This window comes from Salvelinus fontinalis, unplaced genomic scaffold (assembly GCF_029448725.1).
Source record: "Salvelinus fontinalis isolate EN_2023a unplaced genomic scaffold, ASM2944872v1 scaffold_0065, whole genome shotgun sequence".
Lineage (NCBI taxonomy): Eukaryota > Metazoa > Chordata > Actinopteri > Salmoniformes > Salmonidae > Salvelinus > Salvelinus fontinalis.
This window is the reverse complement of record NW_026600274.1, coordinates 482,279-505,804: the sequence shown is the minus strand read 5'-3', so window position 1 is coordinate 505,804 and position 23,526 is coordinate 482,279. Positions and strand designations below refer to the sequence as shown.

At 47.9% G+C, this 23,526-nt stretch overlaps 1 protein-coding gene across 1 annotated transcript; it reads left to right on the top strand.

Annotated features, from left to right (window-relative positions):
• Positions 1-229: 229 nt before the first annotated feature.
• LOC129842786 (RNA exonuclease 5-like) lies at positions 230-22,889 on the top strand. The gene is made up of 17 exons (XM_055911440.1): positions 230-482; positions 698-824; positions 1,194-1,311; positions 1,614-1,721; positions 2,082-2,170; positions 2,421-2,536; positions 2,710-2,848; positions 3,432-3,526; positions 6,615-6,717; positions 6,837-6,931; positions 7,827-7,944; positions 9,083-9,196; positions 10,579-10,716; positions 14,284-14,379; positions 14,754-15,315; positions 15,595-15,880; positions 20,412-22,889. Exons 1-17 carry the CDS (start codon positions 244-246, stop codon positions 20,500-20,502), a joined length of 2,634 nt encoding a protein of 877 aa, XP_055767415.1. The 5' UTR covers positions 230-243; the 3' UTR covers positions 20,503-22,889.
• The last annotated feature ends 637 nt before the right edge of the window (positions 22,890-23,526 follow it).

Genomic DNA, 23,526 nt, shown 5'->3' with positions numbered 1-23,526 from the left:
CTGTTCCATAAAATCAGGGATTAATAAATTAGCCAGCTAAACTAACTGTCCTATTCTGAAATAACTTAATATTTTCGAAAAAAAGAGTTAAAGCTAGGATGATATAATTGACTTTCTTCACTCCGATCCATGTCCAGTTTGAGTCACAACAACTAGCCAACCAAAACAGCTGCTGACGTTCATGAGTACTTGTTCTCGGAGCTACAACCTCCCTTCATCCAACCTGGGACTCTCCCCGTAAGCATGGAACCACAAGTCTGTCTCAAGAGAAAGAGGGAACCTTATCCAACACCAGAGAGCAGTAAACGAGTGAAAGAGACAGAACTTAACGGAGTTCCAGAGTCTGAGCACCGGTCCGGTTCCCGACCCCCACTGCTCTCTCTGCCGTTTGACAGTCTCCAGGAACCGGTCACGTTGAAAGATCTGACGGAACTGCTTCAGTTTGCTGCTCTGGGGAACACGGGTGGGCTGAAACAACCCAGGTATGTTAGCTAGATAGCTACAACAATAACAACAAACACCTCAACTTATCTTAGATCAGAGTCTAGACTCTCGAGGCAATAACACTACAGCATAGAGATGGATGTCACATCACGACAGGAACTGAAGCAAACATTCTGCCACAACAATAACATGATAGATATGCATGTGGATTGATGAGCGATGACAACATGTTATTGTCTCGTACCTGTTTCAGTTGGTGTCGCCTTCACCACCAGAAGAAGGTGTCAGGGGTGAGCGTGATCCTTCTAGAAGGACTGAGCCAGGCTCACTTCTACAGACACTACCTGCACTTCAAACACCTCCGCACCAAGTACACCTCTGTAAGTCAAGAACCAAATGCCACCCTATTCCCTTATAGTGCACTACTTTTGACCTGACCCTATGGCACCCTATTCCCTACATAGTGCACTACTTTTGACTTGACCCTATGGCACCCTATTCCCTACATAGTGCACTACTTTTGACTTGACCCTATGGCACCCTATTCCCTACATAGTGCACTACTTTTGACCTGACCCTATGGCACCCTATTCCCTTTTATAGTGCACTACTTGTGACCAGAACCGTATGGGTTGTAAAGTAGGGCCCTCTATAGGGAACAGGGTGACATCTGGGACGCGGACTATGTCAGTCATATTGCATAAGATTCCACCGTGACATATTGTTCTTTTTTTACCCTCTGACCTCAGAGACACAGTTATACTCCATCGCCTGGCAACGTGATTTCTGGAATATTCAGCAGTGAAGTTGTCAACAATAGTCCTGCTGATGCGCTAGGAGACCAGGAGAGCGCTCAGCCAGAGGGAGGTATGTTATGGGTAGCCCTGCCTGAGGGAGGTATGTTATGGGTAGCCCTGCCAGAGGGAGGTATGTTATGGGTAGCCCTGCCTGAGGGAGGTATGTTATGGGTAGCCCTGCTAGAGGGAGGTATGTTATGGGTAGCCCTGCCTGAGGGAGGTATGTTATGGGTAGCCCTGCCTGCAACTTAAAAATCAAATTTTCCTCTTGGTCTAATTGATAGGATGTTGATTTCCGGAGTGTGTTTTGTACCTGTGTGTGTGTGTGTGTGTGTTTTGTACCTGTGTGTGTGTGTGTGTGTGTGTGTGTAGGTCTGCAGTGGCACCCAGTGATCAGGAAGTTTGGTCTGGAGATAAGAGGGCTGACTGGATACCTCCTCACACAGGAGGAGATGATCAAGAAACACTTCCCTGTCCGCGGTGAGACACACACTGGACACTCACACACACTGGACACACTCACACACTGGACACACACACACACTGGACACACACACACACTGGACACACACACACACTGGACACTCACACACACACTGGACACTCACACACACACTGGACACTCACACACACACTGGACACTCACACACACACTGGACACTCACACACACTGGACACTCACACACTGGACACTCACACACTGGACACTCACACACACTGGACACTCACATACACTGGACACTCACACACACTGGACACTCACATACACTGGACACTCACATACACTGGACACTCACACAGGTCTTTCTCTCTCATGTCTCTCTGTGGTGTGTTTTCCAGGTATGCCTGGCAGTGAAGGCTTTGTTTGTACAGACAGTGATGACTGTGTGACTGACAGTAGTCCTCTCTATGGGCTGGACTGTGAGATGGTGAGGACATGACTGGTTAAAAGGGCTCTGGTTCAAAGTAGTGCACTATATAGGGAATAGGGTGCCATTTGTGACATCCCATATTCATGTCATATCATTCATAGATTTTATTAACAGTAGATGAAACCTCCATTTTGTTCTCTAGTTATTGCTCGGTGTCTAACGTGTGTGTGTGTGTGTGTGTGTGTGTGTGTGTGTGTGTGTGTGTGTGTGTGTGTGTGTGTGTGTGTGTGTGTGTGTGTGTGTGTAGTGTCTGACAGAACGGGGCAGCGAGCTGACACGTATCTCTCTAGTAGACAGCAGAGGGAGCTGTGTTCTGGATGAGCTGGTCAAACCTCCCAACCGCATCCTAAACTACCTTACACAGTAAGAGGAGTGTGTGTGTGTGTGTTTACATGTGTGTTTACATGTGTGTGTGTGTGTGTGTGTGTGTTTACGTGTGTGTATGTGTGTTTACGTGTGTGTGTGTGTTTACGTGTGTGTGTGTGTGCATGTTTGCTTCTCAATATTTGTACGTAACCTCTCCTCTCCCCTGATAGGTTCTCTGGTATCACCCGTGCAATACTGCAGCCAATCACCACCACCCTAAGAGAAGTCCAATCAAAGCTCAAGAAAGTGTTGCCCCGGGACGCGGTCCTGGTTGGCCACTCCCTTGAGAACGACCTCAGTGCCCTGAACGTGAGTCGCCGTGGTTTACCAATGTAGCCATGACGATAGGGGTTGCAATGGCAGCTAGCAGCAATGCCCGAGGCCTGTTCAGGAGAATATAACATTACAGAACGTTCAGATAGAAATGTATGTCGTAGAACAGATATGACTGTCAGGTAGAATAGGAATCATGTCAGATCTATTCATTTCTATCTGGAATACACACACAGGTCATATTCACTAGGAACTAAACGGGCCAAAACGAGGAGGGACCTACCTGAGTTTGTCAAATAAATGTTTTCCATTGAAAAGCGTTTTGCTACTGTGAGCGCTAATAGATTCGACCCGGTCTCGTCTCAGCTGACCCCTGACCTCAAAACCCCTGATCTGTGACCTGTTGTCTCGTCTCAGCTGACCCCTGACCTCAAAACCCCTGATCTGTGACCTGTTGTCTCGTCTCAGCTGAGCCCTGACCTCAAAACCCCTGAACTGTGACCTGTTGTCTCAGCTGACCCCTGACCTCTAAGCCCTGACCTGTGACCTGTTGTCTCGTCTCAGCTGAGCCCTGACCTCTAAGCCCTGACCTGTGACCTGTTGTGTTGTCTCCTCCCAGCTGATCCACCCCCATGTGATTGACACCTCCCTGCTGTACAGGAGAGAGTTTGGACAGAAGTTTAAACTCAAGGTGCTGGCTGAGACCGTGCTCAAGTGAGTTCATTTTCACAACACACACACTGACAAGACACACTGACAACACACACACTGACAACACACACACTGACAACACACACACTGACAACACACACTGACAACACACACTGACAACACACACACTGACAACACACACACTGACAACACACACACTGACAACACACACACTGACAACACACACACACACTGACAACACACACACACACACACACACTGACAACACACACACTGACAACACACACACACACACTGACAACACACACTGACAACACACACTGACAACAGACAACACACACACACACTGACAACACACACTGACAACACACACTGACAACACACACTGACAACACACAACACACACACTGACAACACACACTGACAACAGACCACACACACTGACAACAGACAACACACACACTGACAACACACACTGACAACACACACTGACAACACACACTGACAACAGACAACACACACACTGACATCACACACTGACAACACACACTGACAACAGACAACACACACACACTGACAACACACACTGACAACAGACACTGACAACAGACAACACACACACTGACAACACACACACTGACAACACACACACTGACAACACACACTGACAACACACACTGACAACATACACTGACAACACACACTGACAACAGACAACACACACACACTGACAACACACACTGACAACAGACAACACACACACTGACATCACACACTGACAACACACACACTGACAACACACACTGACAACACACACACTGACAACAGACAACACACACACTGACAACACACACACTGACAACACACACACTGACAACACACACACTGACAACACACACACTGACAACACACACACTGACAACACACACACTGACAACACACACACTGACAACACACACTGACAACAGACAACACACACACTGACATCACACACTGACAACACACACACTGACAACACACACACTGACAACACACACTGACAACAGACAACACACACACTGACATCACACACTGACAACACACACACTGACAACACACACACTGACAACACACACACTGACATCACAAACACTGACAACACACACACTGACAACCCACACACTGACAACACACACTGACAACAGACAACACACACACTGACAACACACACACTGACAACAGACAACACACACACTGACAACACACACTGACAACAGACAACACACACACTGACAACACACACACTGACAACACACACACTGACAACCCACACACTGACAACCCACACACTGACAACACACACTGACAACACACAACACACACACTGACAACAGACAACACACACACTGACAACACACACACTGACAACACACACACTGACAACAGACAACACACACACTGACAACACACACACTGACAACACACACACTGACAACACACACACTGACAACACACACTGACAACACACACACTGACAACACACACACTGACAACACACACACTGACAACACACACACTGACAACACACACACTGACAACACACACACTGACAACACACACACTGACAACACACACACTGACAACACACACACTGACAACACACACACTGACAACACACACACTGACAACACACACACTGACAACACACACTGACAACACACACACTGACAACACACACACTGACAACACACACACTGACAACACACACACTGACAACACACACACTGACAACACACACACTGACAACACACACACTGACAACACACACACTGACATCACACACACTGACATCACAAACACTGACAACACACACACTGACAACACACACACTGACAACACACACACTGACAACACACACACTGACATCACAAACACTGACATCACAAACACTGACAACACACACACTGACAACACACACACTGACAACACACACACTGACAACACACACTGACAACACACACACTGACAACACACACACTGACAACACACACTGACAACACACACTGACAACACACACACTGACAACACACACACTGACAACACACACACTGACAACACACACACTGACAACACACACACTGACAACACACACACTGACATCACAAACACTGACAACACACACACTGACATCACAAACACTGACAACACACACACTGACAACACACACACTGACAACACACACACTGACAACACACACACTGACAACACACACACTGACAACACATCGCTGTGCTCCATAATAGGTAGGAACTGCAGCATGTTTGTGTGTGTTTCTGCTCTGGGGTGAAGTTTCCCCCATGGTACAGATCTAGGATCAGCTTCCCCCTCCCCCAATCCTAACCTTAACCATTAGTGGGGGACAATGTTTAACTGACCCAAGATCAGTGTCTAGGATCAGCTTCCCCCTCCCCCAATACTAACCTTAACCATTAATGTGGGACAATGTTTAACTGACCCAAGATCAGTGTCTAGGATCAGCTTCCCCCTCCCCCAATCCTAACATTAACCATTAGTGGGGGACAATGTTAAACTGACCCAAGATCAGTGTCTAGGATCAGCTTCCCCCTCCCCCAATACTAACCTTAACCATTAGTGGGGGACAATGTTTAACTGACCCAAGATCAGTGTCTAGGATCAGCTTCCCCCTCCCCCAATACTAACCTTAACCATTAGTGGGGGACAATGTTAAACTGACCCAAGATCAGTGTCTAGGATCAGCTTCCCCCTCCCCCAATCCTAACATTAACCATTAGTGGGGGACAATGTTAAACTGACCCAAGATCAGTGTCTAGGATCAGCTTCCCCCTCCCCCAATCCTAACATTAACCATTAGTGGGGGACAATGTTTAACTGACCCAAGATCAGTGTCTAGGATCAGCTTCCCCCTCCCCCATTCCTAACATTAACCATTAGTGGGGGACAATGTTAAACTGACCCAAGATCAGTGTCTAGTGGCAACTTCACCCTTCACCTATGAACTGTTTGAGTAATATGTACTTACCCAAATAAATTATTCAAAGTATTCCAGTGTGTTCTTGCTCCAGAATCCCCTAGGTACAGCTCTTTCAACTCTTCTGTTTGTGACCCACAGGAAGCAGATCCAGACGGAGGAGAGGAAGGGTCATGACCCCACAGAGGACGCCCAGGCTGCCCTGGAACTGGCCCAGTACTTCATACACACTGGACCACAACAGGTACACGACACACACACACACTATAACAATGACAGGTACATGACACACACACACTGGACCACGACAGGTACACACACAGACTCCCAGGCTGTGTAACCAGACTGTGTGTTCTGTATCAGGTAGTGGAGCTGTATTGTGAAGAGCTGTGGGGTGGGAGTCCTACCATGTACCAGCCTCCTGTCAACAGAGCAACATCTACACACAACAACAACAGGTACGACCAACAAACACTTCCCCTCTTTTCCATATGTGGTTCCTCTTGTATTAGCCTGGAGGCGAAAGAAACACCTGTTTAGGAGAGGTGCTGGCTAGCGGAGTAGAACACCTGTTTAGGAGAGGTGCTGGCTAGGGGAGTAGAACACCTGTTTAGGAGAGGTGCTGGCTAGCAGAGTAGAACACCTGTTTAGGAGAGGTACTGGCTAGCAGAGTAGAACACCTGTTTAGGAGAGGTGCTGGTTAGGGGAGTAGAACACCTGTTTAGGAGAGGTGCTGGCTAGCGGAGTAGAACACCTGTTTAGGAGAGGTGCTGGTTAGGGGAGCAGAACACCTGTTTAGGAGAGGTGCTGGCTAGCAGAGTAGAACACCTGTTTAGGAGAGGTGCTGGCTAGCGAAGTGGAACACCTGTTTAGGAGAGGTGCTGGCTAGGGGAGTAGAACACCTGTTTAGGAGAGGTACTGGCTAGGGGAGTAGAACACCTGTTTAGGAGAGTTGCTGGCTAGCGGAGTAGAACACCTGTTTAGGAGAGGTGCTGGCTAGGGGAGTAGAACACCTGTTTAGGAGAGGTGCTGGTTAGGGGAGCAGAACACCTGTTTAGGAGAGGTGCTGGCTAGCAGAGTAGAACACCTGTTTAGGAGAGGTGCTGGCTAGGGGAGTAGAACACCTGTTTAGGAGAAGTGCTGGCTAGCAGAGTAGAACACCTGTTTAGGAGAGGTGCTGGCTAGCAGAGTAGAACACCTGTTTAGGAGAGGTGCTGGCTAGCAGAGTAGAACACCTGTTTAGGAGAGGTGCTCATCAGGGTGATAAAGACGGCTCGTCTGTGTAAATGGTTATTAAATGCATCGGAGCTCCTGGCTCTCCTTTTCCTCTTGTGGTAACCAACACTACTATAGCTCTCTCAGGTTTGCCGAGGCCCTGAAGAGTTCTGGCCAATCAGCCGTGTTTATAGGGAAGCGTGCTGACATCACCCTGGATCTATCCAATCAGCAGTGGCACAGCTCAGACAGAGAGGTAAGACGGGGTCAGGGGGTCCCGTGGGGCTCAGTTGGTAGAGCATGGAGCTGTCAATACCAGGGTTGTGGGTTCAATTCTCACTGGGGACCGGTATGAAAAAGTACCCTCCACCCTACCTCCTAACCCTCCTAACCTCCACCCTACCTCCTAACCCTCCTACCTCCAACCCCTCCTAACCTCCACCCTACCTTCTAACCCTCCTAACCTCCACCCTACCTCCTAACCTCCACCCTACCTCCTAACCCTCCTAAACTCCACCCTACCTCCTAACCTCCACTCTACCTCCTAACCTCCACCCTCCCTCCTAACCTCCACCCTACCTCCTAACCCTCCTAACCTCCACCCTACCTCCTAACCCTCCTAACCTCCACCCTACCTCTTAACCCTCCTAACCTCCACCCTACCTCCTAACCCTCCTACCTCCAACCCCTCCTAACCTCCACCCTACCTCCAACCCCTCATACCTCCTAACCCTCCTAACCTCCACCCTACCTCCTAACCTCCACCCTACCTCCTAACCCTCCTAACCTCCACCCTACCTCCTAACCTCCACCCTACCTCCTAACCCTCCTACCTCCTAACCCTGCTACCTCCTAACCCTGCTACCTCTAACCCCTCCTAACCCTCCCTCCTAAACTCCACCCTACCTCGTAAACCCTCCCTTCAATCCTCCACCTAACCCTCCGAACCTCTAACCCTCCACCTACCTCCCTTACCCTCCTAACCTCCACCCTACCTCCTAATCCCTCCAAACCTCCACCCTACCTCTTAACCCTCCAAACCTCCACCCTACCACTTAACCCTCCAAACCTCAACCCTACCTCCTAAACCCTCCACCCTACCTCCTAAACCCTCCACCCTACCTCCTAAACCCTCCACCCTACCTCCTAAACCCTCCACCCTACCTCCTAAACCCTCCACCCTACCTCCTAAACCCTCCACCCTACCTCCTAAACCCTCCACCCTACCTCCTAAACCCTCCACCCTACCTCCTAAACCCTCCACCCTATCTCCTAAACCCTCCACCCTACCTCCTAAACCCTCTACCCTACCTCCTAAACCCTCTACCCTACCTCCTAAACCCTCTACCCTACCTCCTAAACCCTCCACCCTAACCTCCAACCCTCTCCTCCAGGTCCTGTTTTCCTTTAAAAGAGGACTAGAGTCTCACTCGTTCAGCGTTGTCCAGTTGTCTTCCTTCTCTGACCATCTGAAGGCTATGATCTCTACTGACCAGCACTACCACACGGTAGGAATCTGTCTACCATATCTATCATATCTATCACTACCACACGGTAGGAATCTGTCTACCTCTATGTCTGTCATATCTATCACTACCACACGGTAGGAATCTGTCTGTCACTACCACACGGTATGAATCTGTCTACCACTACCACACGGTAGGAATCTGTCTACCTGTCTACCACTACCACACGGTAGGAATCTGTCTACCTGTCTGTCACTACCACACGGTAGGAATCTGTCTACCTGTCTGTCACTACCACACGGTAGGAATCTGTCTACCTGTCTATCACTACGACACGGTAGGAATCTGTCTACCTGTCTGTCACTACCACACGGTAGGAATCTGTCTATCACTACCACACGGTAGGAATCTGTCTACCTGTCTGTCACTACCACACGGTAGGAATCTGTCTACCTGTCTATCACTACCACACGGTAGGAATCTGTCTACCTGTCTATCACTACCACACGGTAGGAATCTGTCTACCACTACCACACGGTATGAATCTGTCTACCTGTCTATCACTACCACACGGTAGGAATCTGTCTACCTGTCTATCACTACCACACGGTAGGAATCTGTCTGTCATATCTATCACTACCACACGGTATGAATCTGTCTACCACTACCACACGGTATGAAACTGTCTGTCACTACCACACGGTAGGAATCTGTCTGCCTGTCTATCACTACCACACGGTAGGAATCTGTCTACCTGTCTATCACTACCACACGGTAGGAATCTGTCTACCTCTGTCTATCATATCTATCACTACCACACGGTATGAATCTGTCTGTCATATCTATCACTACCACACGGTAGGAATCTGTCTGTCATATCTATCACTACCACACGGTAGGAATCTGTCTACCTCTGTCTATCACTACCACACGGTAGGAATCTGTCTACCATATAATGACTTGTAATGACTTTATATTCCAATAGGGGGCACTAACTGTATACTGAACTAGTCCTGTTGGATGTAATGACTTTATATTCCAATAGGGGGCGCTAACTGTATACTGAACTAGTCCTGTTGGATGTAATGACTTTATATTCCAATAGGGGGCGCTAACTGTATACTGAACTAGTTCTGTTGGATGTAATGACTTTATGTCCCAATAGGGGGCGCTAACTGTATACTGAACTAGTCCTGTTGGATGTAATGACTTTATATTCCAATAGGGGGCGCTAACTGTATACTGAACTAGTCCTGTTGGATGTAATGACTTTATATTCCAATAGGGGGCGCTAACTGTATACTGAACTAGTCCTGTTGGATGTAATGACTTTATATTCCAATAGAGGGCGCTAACTGTATACATGTTGATGTCATATCTGTCTAAAGGAACTTTGTATGTGCGTGTCGTGTCATGTGTTCCAGATGTCTCAGCGTCTGAGAGAGATGTGTGTGGTGTTTGCAGGGCCGTTGCCTAGCGACTACACAGAGAGGGACGTGAGGAGGCTGTTCAGCAGCTGTGGAAACGTACGAGCCGTCAGGCTGTTGAACGCTACTCAGAGGGTACGTGACCTAAAATAAGAAGCCATAAAGCGGTCTCACAGTGGTGCTGATCTAGGATCAGGTCCCCCTTGTCCATTCATTACCACAGTCGAGCTGATCTAGGATCAGGTCCCCCTTGTCCATTCATTACCACAGTAGAGCAGATCAAGGATCAGGTCCCCCTTGTCCATTCATTACCACAGTAGAGCTGATCTAGGATCAGGTCCCCCTTGTCCATTCATTACCACAGTAGAGCTGATCTAGGATCAGGTCCCCCTTGTCCATTCATTACCACAGTAGAGCTGATCTAGGGTCAGGTCCCCCTTGTCCATTCATTACCACTGTAGAGCTGATCTAGGATCAGGTCCCCCTTGTCCATTCATTACCACAGTAGTGCTGATCTAGGATCAGGTCCCCCTTGTCCATTCATTACCACAGTAGTGCTGATCTAGGATCAGGTCCCCCTTGTCCATTCATTACCACAGTAGAGCTGATCTAGGATCAGGTCCCCCTTGTCCATTCATTACCACAGTAGAGCTGATCTAGGATCAGGTCCCCCTTGTCCATTCATTACCACAGTAGAGCTGATCTAGGATCAGGTCCCCCTTGTCCATTCATTACCACAGTAGAGCTGATCTAGGATCAGGTCCCCCTTGTCCATTCATTACAACCTAAAAGGCAAAGATGATCCTAGAGATCAGCACTCCTTCTCAGAGATGCTTTATGAGTACAGGCCCAGGGATCTCCAATGGGTACAGGCTTTTGTTCCATCCAAATCATATGTTATTTGTCACATGCTTTGTAAACAACAGGTGTAGATTAATAGTGAAAGGCTGATTTATGGGTCCTTTTCCAACAAAGCAGAGTTAAAGAGAAACATGTTAAATATATAGAAATAGTGACACAAGGAATAAATACTCAGTGAATAACGAATATTATAAACTGGGTGGTTTGAGCCCTGAATGCTGATTGGCTGAAAGCCAATATTTTTTACCCTTCTAATTAAGTTGGTAACCAGTTTATAATAGCAATAAGGCCCGAGGGGTTTGTGGTATATGGCTAATATACCACGGCTAAGAACAGCCCTTAGCCGTGGTATATTGGCCATATACCACACCCCCTCGGGCCTTATTGCTTAAACATAACATGGATATATATATATATATATATATATATATAGGGAGTACGAGTACTGAGTGGATGTGCCGGGGTACGAGGTAATGGAGATGTGTACATATAGTAGTGGTAAAGTCACAAGGCAACAGGACAGATAAGACAGTAGCAGCAGCATATGTGGCGAGTATGAAAAGTGTGTGTCTGGACGTATGTAGTGTATACTGGGGTGTGTGTGTGTGTCTGGACATATGTAGTGTGTACTGGGGTGTGTGTGTGTGTGTCTGGACATATGTAGTGTGTACTGGGGTGTTAGTGTGTGAGTGTGTAGTGTATGTAGTGTGTACTGGGGCGTGAGTGTGTGTGTCTGGGCGTATGGGGTGAGTGTGTGTGTGTGTGTGTGTGTGTGTGTGTGTGTGTGTATGTAGTGTATACTGGGGTGTGTGTGTGTCTGGACATATGTAGTGTGTACTGGGGTGTGTGTGTGTCTGGACATATGTAGTGTGTACTGGGGTGTTAGTGTGTGAGTGTGTAGTGTATGTAGTGTGTACTGGGGCGTGAGTGTGTGTGTGTGTGTGTGTGTGTGTGTGTGTGTGTGTATGTAGTGTGTACTGGGGTGTGTGTGTCTGGGCGTATGTAGTGTGTGTGTCTGGGCGTATGTAGTGTGTGTGTCTGGGCGTATGTAGTGTGTACTGGGGTGTGAGTGTGTAGTGTATGTAGTGTGTACTGGGGTGTGAGTGTGTAGTGTATGTAGTGTGTACTGGGGTGTGAGTGTGTAGTGTATGTAGTGTGTACTGGGGCGTGAGTGTGTGTGTCTGGGCGTATGGGGTGAGTGTGTGTGTGTGTGTGTGTGTAGTGTGTACTGGGGTGTGTGTGTCTGGGCGTATGTAGTGTGTGTCTGGGCGTATGTAGTGTGTGTCTGGGCGTATGTAGTGTGTGTCTGGGCGTATGTAGTGTGTGTCTGGGCGTATGTAATGTGTGTCTGGGCGTAGTAATGTGTGTCTGGGCGTATGTAGTGTGTGTCTGGGCGTATGTAATGTGTGTTGGAGTGTGTGTCTGGGCGTATGTAGTGTGTGCTGGAGTGTGAGTGTGTGTGACTGTGTGTCTGGGTGTATGTAGTGTGTACTGGGGTGTGTGTGTGTGTGTCTCTGGGTATATGTAGTGTGTGCTGGGGTGTGAGTGTGTGTGACTGTGTGTCTGGGTATATGTAGTGTGTGCTGGGGTGTGAGTGTGTGTGACTGTGTGTCTGGGTGTATGTAGTGTGTACTGGGGTGTGAGTGTGTGCTGTTTTGGTTCTAATTTTCAGAGTATAAAACTCATTGGACAATCTGAAAGCTCAAACCAAGTTTATTCTTCCCAGAGGGTCAATACATGATGCTCTCAATGGTGCAGCTGTAGACCTGAGGATCTGAGGCCAAATCTTCTCAGCCTCCTGAGGGGGAAGAGGCGCTGTCGTGCCCTCGTCACAACTGTGTGGGTGTGTGTGGACCCCGTTTTTTGGGCACGGGGACAATGGTGGTCTGCTTGAAACAAGTTGGTATTACAGACCAGGTTAGGTTGAAAGTGTCAGTGACGACACCTGCCAGATGGTCAGCGCATGCGCCGAGTATGTGTCCAGGTATTCCGTCTGGCCCTGCGAATGTTAACCTATTTCAACGTCTTACTCACATCGGCTACGGAGAGCGTGATCACACAGTTGTCCGGAACAGCTGGTGCTCTCATGCATGGTTCAAAGTGAGCATAAAAGTATTTTAGCTTGTCTGGTAAGCTTGTGTTGCTGGGCAGGTCGTGGCTGGGTTTGGCTTTGTATTCTGTGATAGTTTGCAAACCCTGTCACATCCCTCGAGCATCAGAGGATTCGATAGGATTCTATCTTAGTCTTGTATTGACGCTTTGCCTATTTGATGGCTCGTCGGATGTCGTAGCGGCATTTCTTATAAGCCTCCGGATTAGTGTCCCGCTCCTTGAAAGTGGCAGCTCTAGCCTTCAGCTCAATGCGGATGTTGCCTATAATCCATGGCTTCTGGTTGGGGTATGTACGTACGTACGGTCATTGTGGAGACGACGTCGTCATCGATGCACTTAGTAATGAAGCCAGTGACTGATGTTCTAAACTCCTCAATGTTATTGGATGAATCCTGGAACATATTCCAGTCTGTGCTAGAGAAACAGTAGCTTAGCATCCGCCTCAGCGGACCAGCACGAACACCTGATTCCACTAATCAAAGTCTCGATGAGAACCAGAGTTGGTGACCGGTGATCAAGATGACTTTCCTATGAGTATATGTGCTTCATAAATGTGAGTTTTACCTTTGACCCTGTGATGACTCGGCAGGTGCATGCAGAGGTAGAGTTTGACCCTTTGATGACTCGGCAGGTGCATGCAGAGGTAGAGTTTGACCTTTGACCCTTTGATCACTCGGCAGGTGCATGCAGAGGTAGAGTTTGACCTTTGACCCTTTGATCACTCGGCAGGTGCATGCAGAGGTAGAGTTTGAGCTGCTGGAGGGAGCTGTGCTGGCTGTAGAGATGCTCAACGGAACACTGCTACACAGCGGACACATCGTCAAGGTCTGGATCTGTCCCTCTGTCTCTTGTTTTCTGTTCATCTACCTCTCTTACTCTGTCTACGTTTCTCTCTCCATGTAACTGTCTGGTTTTTCTGCCTCTCTTTTTTCACCTTCTGTCTCTCTCAATCTCTATCGCTTTCTGCCTCTCTTTTTTTCGCTTTCTGTCTCTCAATCTCTATCTCTTTCTGCCCTGCCTGTGTCTTTTTCACACTTTGTCTGTCTCCCCACTCTCTCTCTCTTTTTTTCATATTCTCGTTCTAATTTCTCCCTCTGACCTTTGACCTTTGCTTCCAGTAATTCACCCTTCTGTCTTGTTGCTCATGCTCTTTCTGAATGTAAATCTAATGTGTGTTATATCTCTCTCCTACCTGTCAGGTCCAGAGACCTGTAAAGGAGTCCACGCTGGATCTGGACGTCTTTTTGAGTTCCCTGCAGGATGACCCGCTAAATGCTAACGTCATCTACGCCGCAGGGCTAAAGGCTAATGCTAAAACAGCACAGTTTGCAGCCAAAGTCAATGGGACTGGGCTAAATGCTAACGCAGCAGCTGAAGTCAATGGCTCTAGGCTAAATGGTAACATAGCAGCACTCCCAGCTAAGGCGAACCATTCAGGGCTCTTAGAGAAAGTCAATGGAACTTTTCTAAATGCTAAAGCTAAGCTAGCTGAAGCGAATGAACCTGGGCTACATGCTAAAGCAAAATTTGCTAAGCTAGCAGAGCTCTCAGCTGAAGTCAATGGAACCCTGCTCAAAGCGAAAACTATGCTAGCCGAGATAGCAGCCGAAGCCAATGTTGTAGCGAGGCTACATGCTAAGACTGCCGGACTCTGTGAAGAGGACCTCCGTGAGGCCTTCGGACAGTACGGAACGGTTCAGGGCGTAATTCTACCTGCAAAGCACTCTGGAAAACAGAAACGTAGGAGACATGCTTTCTTAAGTGAGTCAAAGCTTCACATGTACCAATACTTTTCCCCCCTTAATTGTAATCATTTAGCAGACGCTCTTATCCGGAGCAACTTACCCTTGTTGGCTCAGGGATTCGAACCAGCAACCTTTTAGGTTACTGGCCCAATACTCTAACCGCTAGGCTACCTGCCGCCCAGCATCAATGACCTGGGTCTAATTTTAGCTGTTTGAAATATAAAGTATGATTTTAAAATGCAATTTGTTTGTTAATCATCAAATTAAAATGTGTACAATGTGTGCATTTTTCCAGAGTTTGATAGTCCTGACACTGTGGACGCGGTCCTCAGCTCACCTGTGGAACTCTGGGACAGGAAGGTGAGCACTTGCAGAGCCCTGACTCCGCCCCACCTGTGCTCCTGGGTTACTATGATGACGACTGGGTCCGACAGAGAGACACTGGACGAGTCGTCACAGGAAACTGGAAGAGAGGAACAGGAAGTGGCGTGTGTGATGAGGAAGTTGGACCGGCGCGTGGGGAAGCTGTTCAGATCTCTACCTGACAACACCCTCAGCATCGTACTGCTGCCTGGTCACAGGTGAGAAAAGACACTGGCCCAATCCCAAATCATCACCTATGCACTTGTGGAGATCTGAAAGGATTTAATTGGTATGAGCAATATGTTGATATCACCTAGCCTATCAGAGGTCAATGTGGAGCTATTACCAGATTTCTTACACCTGTCAACTCATCTCAGATCTGGGCCTAGGGGTTGATTTGAGATCGGGCCAAAGTCATATTAGGACACCAGAGGTGTATCCATTAGTGTACAGCGTAGCAAATCGTTGTGCAAAACCAAAAAACGAGTGTCTCCTTTTGGACGATGTTTAGTTATGGTAGTCCCTCCCTGTTTTGTACCTTTGCTTCCAATGGGTTCCTAGTGAAGACAACCCCTGGTGAGGAAAGGGGTTTTCACAGGATGGGCTGTTTCCTATAGAGAGAGGGAACTCAGGGGGCTGTTGTTTCCTATAGAGAGAGAGGGAACTCAGGGGCCTGTTGTTTCCTATAGAGAGAGGGAACTCAGGGGGCTGTTGTTTCCTATAGAGAGAGGGAACTCAGGGGGCTGTTGTTTCCTATAGAGAGAGGGAACTCAGGGGCCTGTTGTTTCCTATAGAGAGAGGGAACTCAGGGGGCTGTTGTTTCCTATAGAGAGAGGGAACTCAGGGGGCTGTTGTTTCCTATAGAGAGAGGGAACTCAGGGGGCTGTTGTTTCCTATAGAGAGAGAGAGGGAACTCAGGGGCCTGTTGTTTTCTATAGAGAGAGGGAACTCAGGGGCCTGTTGTTTCCTATAGAGAGAGGGAACTCAGGGGGCTGTTGTTTCCAATAGAGAGAGGGAACTCAGGGGGCTGTTGTTTCCTATAGAGAGAGGGAACTCAGGGGGCTGTTGTTTCCTATAGAGAGAGGGAACTCAGGGGGCTGTTGTTTCCTATAGAGAGAGGGAACTCAGGGGGCTGTTTCCTATAGAGAGAGGGAACTCAGGGGGCTGTTTCCTATAGAGAGAGGGAACTCAGGGGGCTGTTTCCTATAGAGAGAGGGAACTCAGGGGGCTGTTTCCTATAGAGAGAGGGAACTCAGGGAGCTGTTGTTTCCTATAGAGAGAGGGAACTCAGGGGGCTGTTTCCTATAGAGAGAGGAACTCAGGGGGCTGTTTCCTATAGAGAGAGGGAACTCAGGGGGCTGTTTCCTATAGAGAGAGGGAACTCAGGGAGCTGTTGTTTCCTATAGAGAGAGGGAACTCAGGGGGCTGTTTCCTATAGAGAGAGGGAACTCAGGGAGCTGTTGTTTCCTATAGAGAGAGGGAACTCAGGGGGCTGTTTCCTATAGAGAGAGGGAACTCAGGGGGCTGTTGTTTCCTATAGAGAGAGGGAACTCAGGGGGCTGTTGTTTCCTATAGAGAGAGGGAACTCAGGGGGCTGTTGTTTCCTATAGAGAGAGGGAACTCAGGGGGCTGTTGTTTCCTATAGAGAGAGGGAACTCAGGGGGCTGTTGTTTCCTATAGAGAGAGGGAACTCAGGGGGCTGCTGTTTCCTATAGAGAGAGGGAACTCAGGGGGCTGCTGTTTCCTATAGAGAGGGAACTCAGGGGGCTGCTGTTTCCTATAGAGAGGGAACTCAGGAGGCTGTTTCCTATAGAGAGAGGAACTCAGGGGGCTGTTTCCTATAGAGAGAGAACCTCAGGGGGCTGTTTCCTATAGAGAGAGGGAACTCAGGGGGCTGTTGTTTTCTATAGAGAGAGGGAACTCAGGGGGCTGTTGTTTTCTATAGAGAGAGGGAACTCGGGGGGCTGTTGTTTCCTATAGAGAGAGGGAACTCGGGGGGCTGTTGTTTCCTATAGAGAGAGGGAACTCGGGGGGCTGTTGTTTCCTATATAGAGAGGAACTCAGGGGGCTGTTTCCTATAGAGAGAGGGAACTCAGGGGGCTGTTTCCTATAGAGAGAGGGAACTCAGGGGGCTGTTTCCTATAGAGAGGGAACTCAGGAGGCTGTTTCCTATATAGAGAGGAACTCAGGGGGCTGTTTCCTATAGAGAGAGGAACTCAGGGGGCTGTTGTTTCCTATAGAGAGAGGAACTCAGGGGGCTGTTGTTTCCTATAGAGAGAGGGAACTCAGGGGGCTGTTTTCTATAGAGAGAGGGAACTCGGGGGGCTGTTTTCTATAGAGAGAGGGAACTCAGGGGGCTGTTGTTTTCTATAGAGAGAGGGAACTCAGGGGGCTGTTTCCTATAGAGAGAGGGAACTCAGGGGGCTGTTTCCTATAGAGAGAGGAACTCAGGGGGCTGTTGTTTCCTATAGAGAGAGGGAACTCAGGGGGCTGTTTCCTATAGAGAGAGGGAACTCAGGGGGATGTTGTTTTCTATAGAGAGAGGGAACTCAGGGGGATGTTGTTTTCTATAGAGAGAGGCAACTCAGGGGGCTGTTGTTTCCTATAGAGAGAGGGAACTCAGGGGGCTGCTGTTTCCTATAGAGAGAGGGAACTCAGGGGGCTGCTGTTTCCTATAGAGAGAGGGAACTCAGGGGGCTGCTGTTTCCTATAGAGAGAGGGAACTCAGGGGGCTGTTGTTTCCTATAGAGAGAGGGAACTCAGGGGGCTGTTGTTTCCTATAGAGAGAGGGAACTCAGGGGGCTGTTGTTTCCTATAGAGAGAGGGAACTCAGGGGGCTGTTTCCTATAGAGAGAGGGAACTCAGGGGGCTGTTGTTTCCTATAGAGAGAGGGAACTCAGGGGGCTGTTGTTTCCTATAGAGAGAGGGAACTCAGGGGGCTGTTGTTTCCTATAGAGAGAGGGAACTCAGGAGGCTGTTGTTTCCTATAGAGAGAGGGAACTCAGGGGGCTGTTGTTTTCTATATAGAGAGGGAACTCAGGGGGCTGTTGTTTTCTATAGAGAGAGGAACTCAGGGGGCTGTTTCCTATAGAGAGAAGGAACTCAGGGGGCTGTTGTTTCCTATAGAGAGAGGAACTCAGGGGGCTGTTGTTTCCTATAGAGAGAGGGAACTCGGGGGGCTGTTTTCTATAGAGAGAGGGAACTCAGGGGGCTGTTGTTTTCTATAGAGAGAGGCAACTCAGGGGGATGTTGTTTCCTATAGAGAGAGGAACTCAGGGGGCTGTTATTTCCTATAGAGAGAGGGAACTCAGGGGGCTGCTGTTTCCTATAGAGAGAGGGAACTCAGGGGGCTGTTGTTTCCTATAGAGAGAGGGAACTCAGGGGGCTGTTGTTTCCTATAGAGAGAGGGAACTCAGGGGGCTGTTGTTTCCTATAGAGAGAGGGAACTCAGGGGGCTGTTGTTTCCTATAGAGAGAGGGAACTCAGGGGGCTGTTGTTTCCTATAGAGAGAGGGAACTCAGGGGGCTGTTGTTTCCTATAGAGAGAGGGAACTCAGGGGGCTGTTGTTTCCTATAGAGAGAGGGAACTCAGGGGGCTGTTGTTTCCTATAGAGAGAGGGAACTCAGGGGGCTGTTGTTTCCTATAGAGAGAGGGAACTCAGGGGGCTGTTGTTTCCTATAGAGAGAGGGAACTCAGGGGGCTGTTGTTTCCTATAGAGAGAGGGAACTCAGGGGGCTGTTGTTTCCTATAGAGAGAGGGAACTCAGGGGGCTGTTGTTTCCTATAGAGAGAGGGAACTCAGGGGGCTGTTGTTTCCTATAGAGAGAGGGAACTCAGGAGGCTGTTGTTTCCTATAGAGAGAGGGAACTCAGGAGGCTGTTGTTTCCTATAGAGAGAGGGAACTCGGGGGGCTGTTGTTTTCTATAGAGAGAGGAACTCAGGGGGCTGTTTCCTATAGAGAGAGGAACTAGGGGGGCTGTTGTTTCCTATAGAGAGAGGGAACTCAGGGGGCTGTTTTCTATAGAGAGAGGGAACTCGGGGGGCTGTTTTCTATAGAGAGAGGGAACTCGGGGGGCTGTTTCCTATAAAGAGAGGAACTCAGGGGGCTGTTGTTTTCTATAGAGAGAGGGAACTCAGGGGGCTGTTTCCTATAGAGAGAGGGAACTCAGGGGGCTGTTTCCTATAGAGAGAGGAACTCAGGGGGCTGTTGTTTCCTATAGATAGAGGGAACTCAGGGGGCTGTTGTTTCCTATAGAGAGAGGGAACTCAGGGGGCTGTTGTTTCCTATAGAGAGAGGGAACTCAGGGGGCTGTTGTTTCCTATAGAGAGAGGGAACTCAGGGGGCTGTTGTTTCCTATAGAGAGAGGGAACTCAGGGGGCTGTTGTTTCCTATAGAGAGAGGGAACTCAGGGGGCTGTTGTTTCCTATAGAGAGAGGGAACTCAGGGGGTTGTTGTTTTCTATAGAGAGAGGGAACTCAGGGGGCTGTTGTTTTCTATAGAGAGAAGGAACTCAGGGGCCTGTTGTTTCCTATAGAGAGAGGGAACTCAGGGGGTTGTTTTCTATAGAGAGAGGGAACTCAGGGGGCTGTTGTTTTCTATAGAGAGAGGGAACTCAGGGGGCTGTTGTTTCCTATAGAGAGAGGGAACTCAGGGGCCTGTTGTTTCCTATAGAGAGAGGGAACTCAGGGGGCTGTTGTTTTCTATAAAGAGAGGGGTGGATTCTAATATGCTGTCGGTTTGCTTTTTCAGTTCCCATGGCGATGGTCTGTGTTTCCTGGAGGTCAAACAGGGGTCAGCAGCACTCCGTGACCATGCCCACAACCTGATGCTACCTGCATAGGGTTGCAAAAATCCAGTACCTTCCCAAGATTCCCAGAAATCCTGGTTGGAGGATTCTGGATCCCCTCCTGATTTTGTGAATCTTCCAAACGGGACATTTTGGGAAAGATTTTGGCAACACTTGGCCTGCGATACCATGTTTTACCATCTTTGTGTGCTGTAGCCCAGGACTGCTGCAACTTGACTAACAAAGACAGCTATAGGCTACGAGAGTATTACGTTATTTTTAAATAAAGAGATGAGTCTACTTACGAGTGTTCGATATGTTTCATTCAGTACAGGCTGGACAGGGTTTTGTACCCAGGCAACGAATTGAAGGTAAAACACAGGATGTGTCTGAAATGACACCCTATTCCCTATGTAGTGTGCACTATGGACACCCTATTCCCTATGTAGTGTGCACTATGTGCACCCTATTCCCTATGTACAGTGGGGCAAAAAAGTATTTAGTCAGCCACCAATTGTGCAAGTTCTCCCACTTAAAAAGATGAGAGAGGCCTGTAATTTTCATCATAGGTACACTTCAACTATGACAGACACAATGAGAGAAAAAAATCCAGAAAATCACATTGGAGGATTTTTTATGAATTTATTTGCAAATTATGGTGGAAAATAAGTATTTGGTCACCTACAAACAAGCAAGATTTCTGGCTCTCACAGACCTGTAACTTCTTCTTTAAGAGGCTCCTCTGTTCTCCACTCGTTACCTGTATTAATGGCACCTGTTTAAACTTGTTATCAGTATAAAAGACACCTGTCCACAACCTCAAACAGTCACACTCCAAACTCCACTATGGCCAAGACCAAAGAGCTGTCAAAGGACACCAGAAACAAAATTGTAGACCTGCACCAGGCTGGGAAGACTGAATCTGCAATAGGTAAGCAGCTTGGTTTGAAGAAATCAACTGTGGGAGCAATTATTAGGAAATGGAAGACATATAAGACCACTGATAATCTCCCTCGATCTGGGGCTCCACGCAAGATCTCACCCCGTGGGGTCAAAATTATCACAAGAACGGTGAGCAAAAATCCCAGAACCACACGGGGGGACCTAGTGAATGACCTGCAGAGAGCTGGGACCAAAGTAACAAAGCCTACCATCAGTAACACACTACGCCACCAGGGACTCAAATTCTGCAGTGCCAGACGTGTACCCCTGCTTAAGCCAGTACATGTCCAGGCCCGTCTGAAGTTTGCTAGAGAGCATTTGGATGATCCAGAAGAAGATTGGGAGAATGTCATATGGTCAGATGAAACCAAAATATAACTTTTCGGTAAAAACTCAACTCGTCATGTTTGGAGGACAAAGAATGCTGAGTTGCATCCAAAGAACACCATACCTACTGTGAAGCATGGGGGTGGAAACATCATGTTTTGGGGCTGTTTTTCTGCAAAGGGACCAGGACGACTGATCCGTGTAAAGGAAAGAATGAATGGGGCCATGTATCGTAAGATTTTGAGTGAAAACCTCCTTCCGTCAGCAAGGGCATTGAAGATGAAACGTGGCTGGGTCTTTCAGCATGACAATGATCCCAAACACACCGCCCGGGCAACGAAGGAGTGGCTTCGTAAGAAGCATTTCAAGGTCCTGGAGTGGCCTAGCCAGTCTCCAGATCTCAACCCCATAGAAAATCTTTGGAGGGAGTTGAAAGTCCGTGTTGCCCAGCAACAGCCCCAAAACATGACTGCTCTAGAGGATATCTGCATGGAGGAATGGGCCAAAATACCAGCAACAGTGTGTGAAAACCTTGTGAAGACTTACAGAAAACGTTTGACCTCTGTCATTGCCAACAAAGGGTATATAACAAAGTATTGAGATAAACTTTTGTTATTGACCAAATACTTATTTTCCACCATAATTTGCAAATAAATTCATTAAAAATCCTACAATGTGATTTTCTGGATTTTTTTTTCTCATTGTGTCTGTCATAGTTGAAGTGTACCTATGACGAAAATTACAGGCCTCTCTCATCTTTTTAAGTGGGAGAACTTGCACAATTGGTGGCTGACTAAATACTTTTTTGCCCCACTGTAGTGTGCACTATGGGCACCCTGTGCAATATGGGCACCCTGTGCAATATGGGCACCCTATTCCCTATGTAGTGTGCACTATGGGCACCCTATTCCCTATGTAGTGTGCAGCCTATTTCCTATGTAGTGTGCACCCTATTCCCTATGTAGTGTCCACTATGGGCACCCTATTCCTTATGTAGTGTGCACTATGGGCACGCCATGGGTCCTGGCAAAACCCTCTACTGGGATTGTTAGTTTGTCATTTTGGACGTAAACTCACTGTGTTTGACCTGTATTGCTGCTTCTGATCTGAATCACATGATGCCTTGTGTTGTCTTTATCATGTCCACCTAATAAACCGGTGATTGTTGTTAACATGGTTCGGTCATTCAATAGAGAGCTAGCTTCTACTGTCTGCTAGTGCATTTATAACTCATTCTGTCACAGAGTAGAATGCATAACTCATTCTGTCACAGAGTAGAATGCACAACTCATTCTGTCACAGAGTAGAATGCATAACTCATTCTGTCACAGAGTAGAATGCACAACTCATTCTGTCACAGAGTAGAATGCATAACTCATTCTGTCACAGAGTAGAATGCACAACTCATTCTGTCACAGAGTAGAATGCATAACTCATTCTGTCACAGAGTAGAATGCACAACTCATTCTGTCACAGAGTAGAATGCACAACTCATTCTGTCACAGAGTAGAATGCATAACTCATTCTGTCACAGAGTAGAATGCACAACTCATTCTGTCACAGAGTAGAATGCATAACTCATTCTGTCACAGAGTAGAATGCACAACTCATTCTGTCACAGAGTAGAATGCACAACTCATTCTGTCACAGAGTAGAATGCACAACTCATTCTGTCACAGAGTAGAATGCATAACTCATTCTGTCACAGAGTAGAATGCGTAACTCACTCTGTCACAGAGTAGAATGCGTAACTCACTCTGTCACAGAGTAGAGTAGAGCTTCCACTGAAGGAAGATGGGGGAAACCGAT

Excerpts from the sequence above, each read along its gene's own strand:
- LOC129842786 (XM_055911440.1), top strand. The coding sequence starts at position 244 with ATGGAACCACAAGTCTGTCTCAAGAGAAAGAGGGAACCTTATCCAACA. Across the intron at positions 6,932-7,826 it reads TCTACACACAACAACAACAG|CTCTCTCAGGTTTGCCGAGG; the intron begins GTACGACCAACA and ends ACACTACTATAG. Across the intron at positions 10,717-14,283 it reads TGTTGAACGCTACTCAGAGG|GTGCATGCAGAGGTAGAGTT; the intron begins GTACGTGACCTA and ends ATCACTCGGCAG.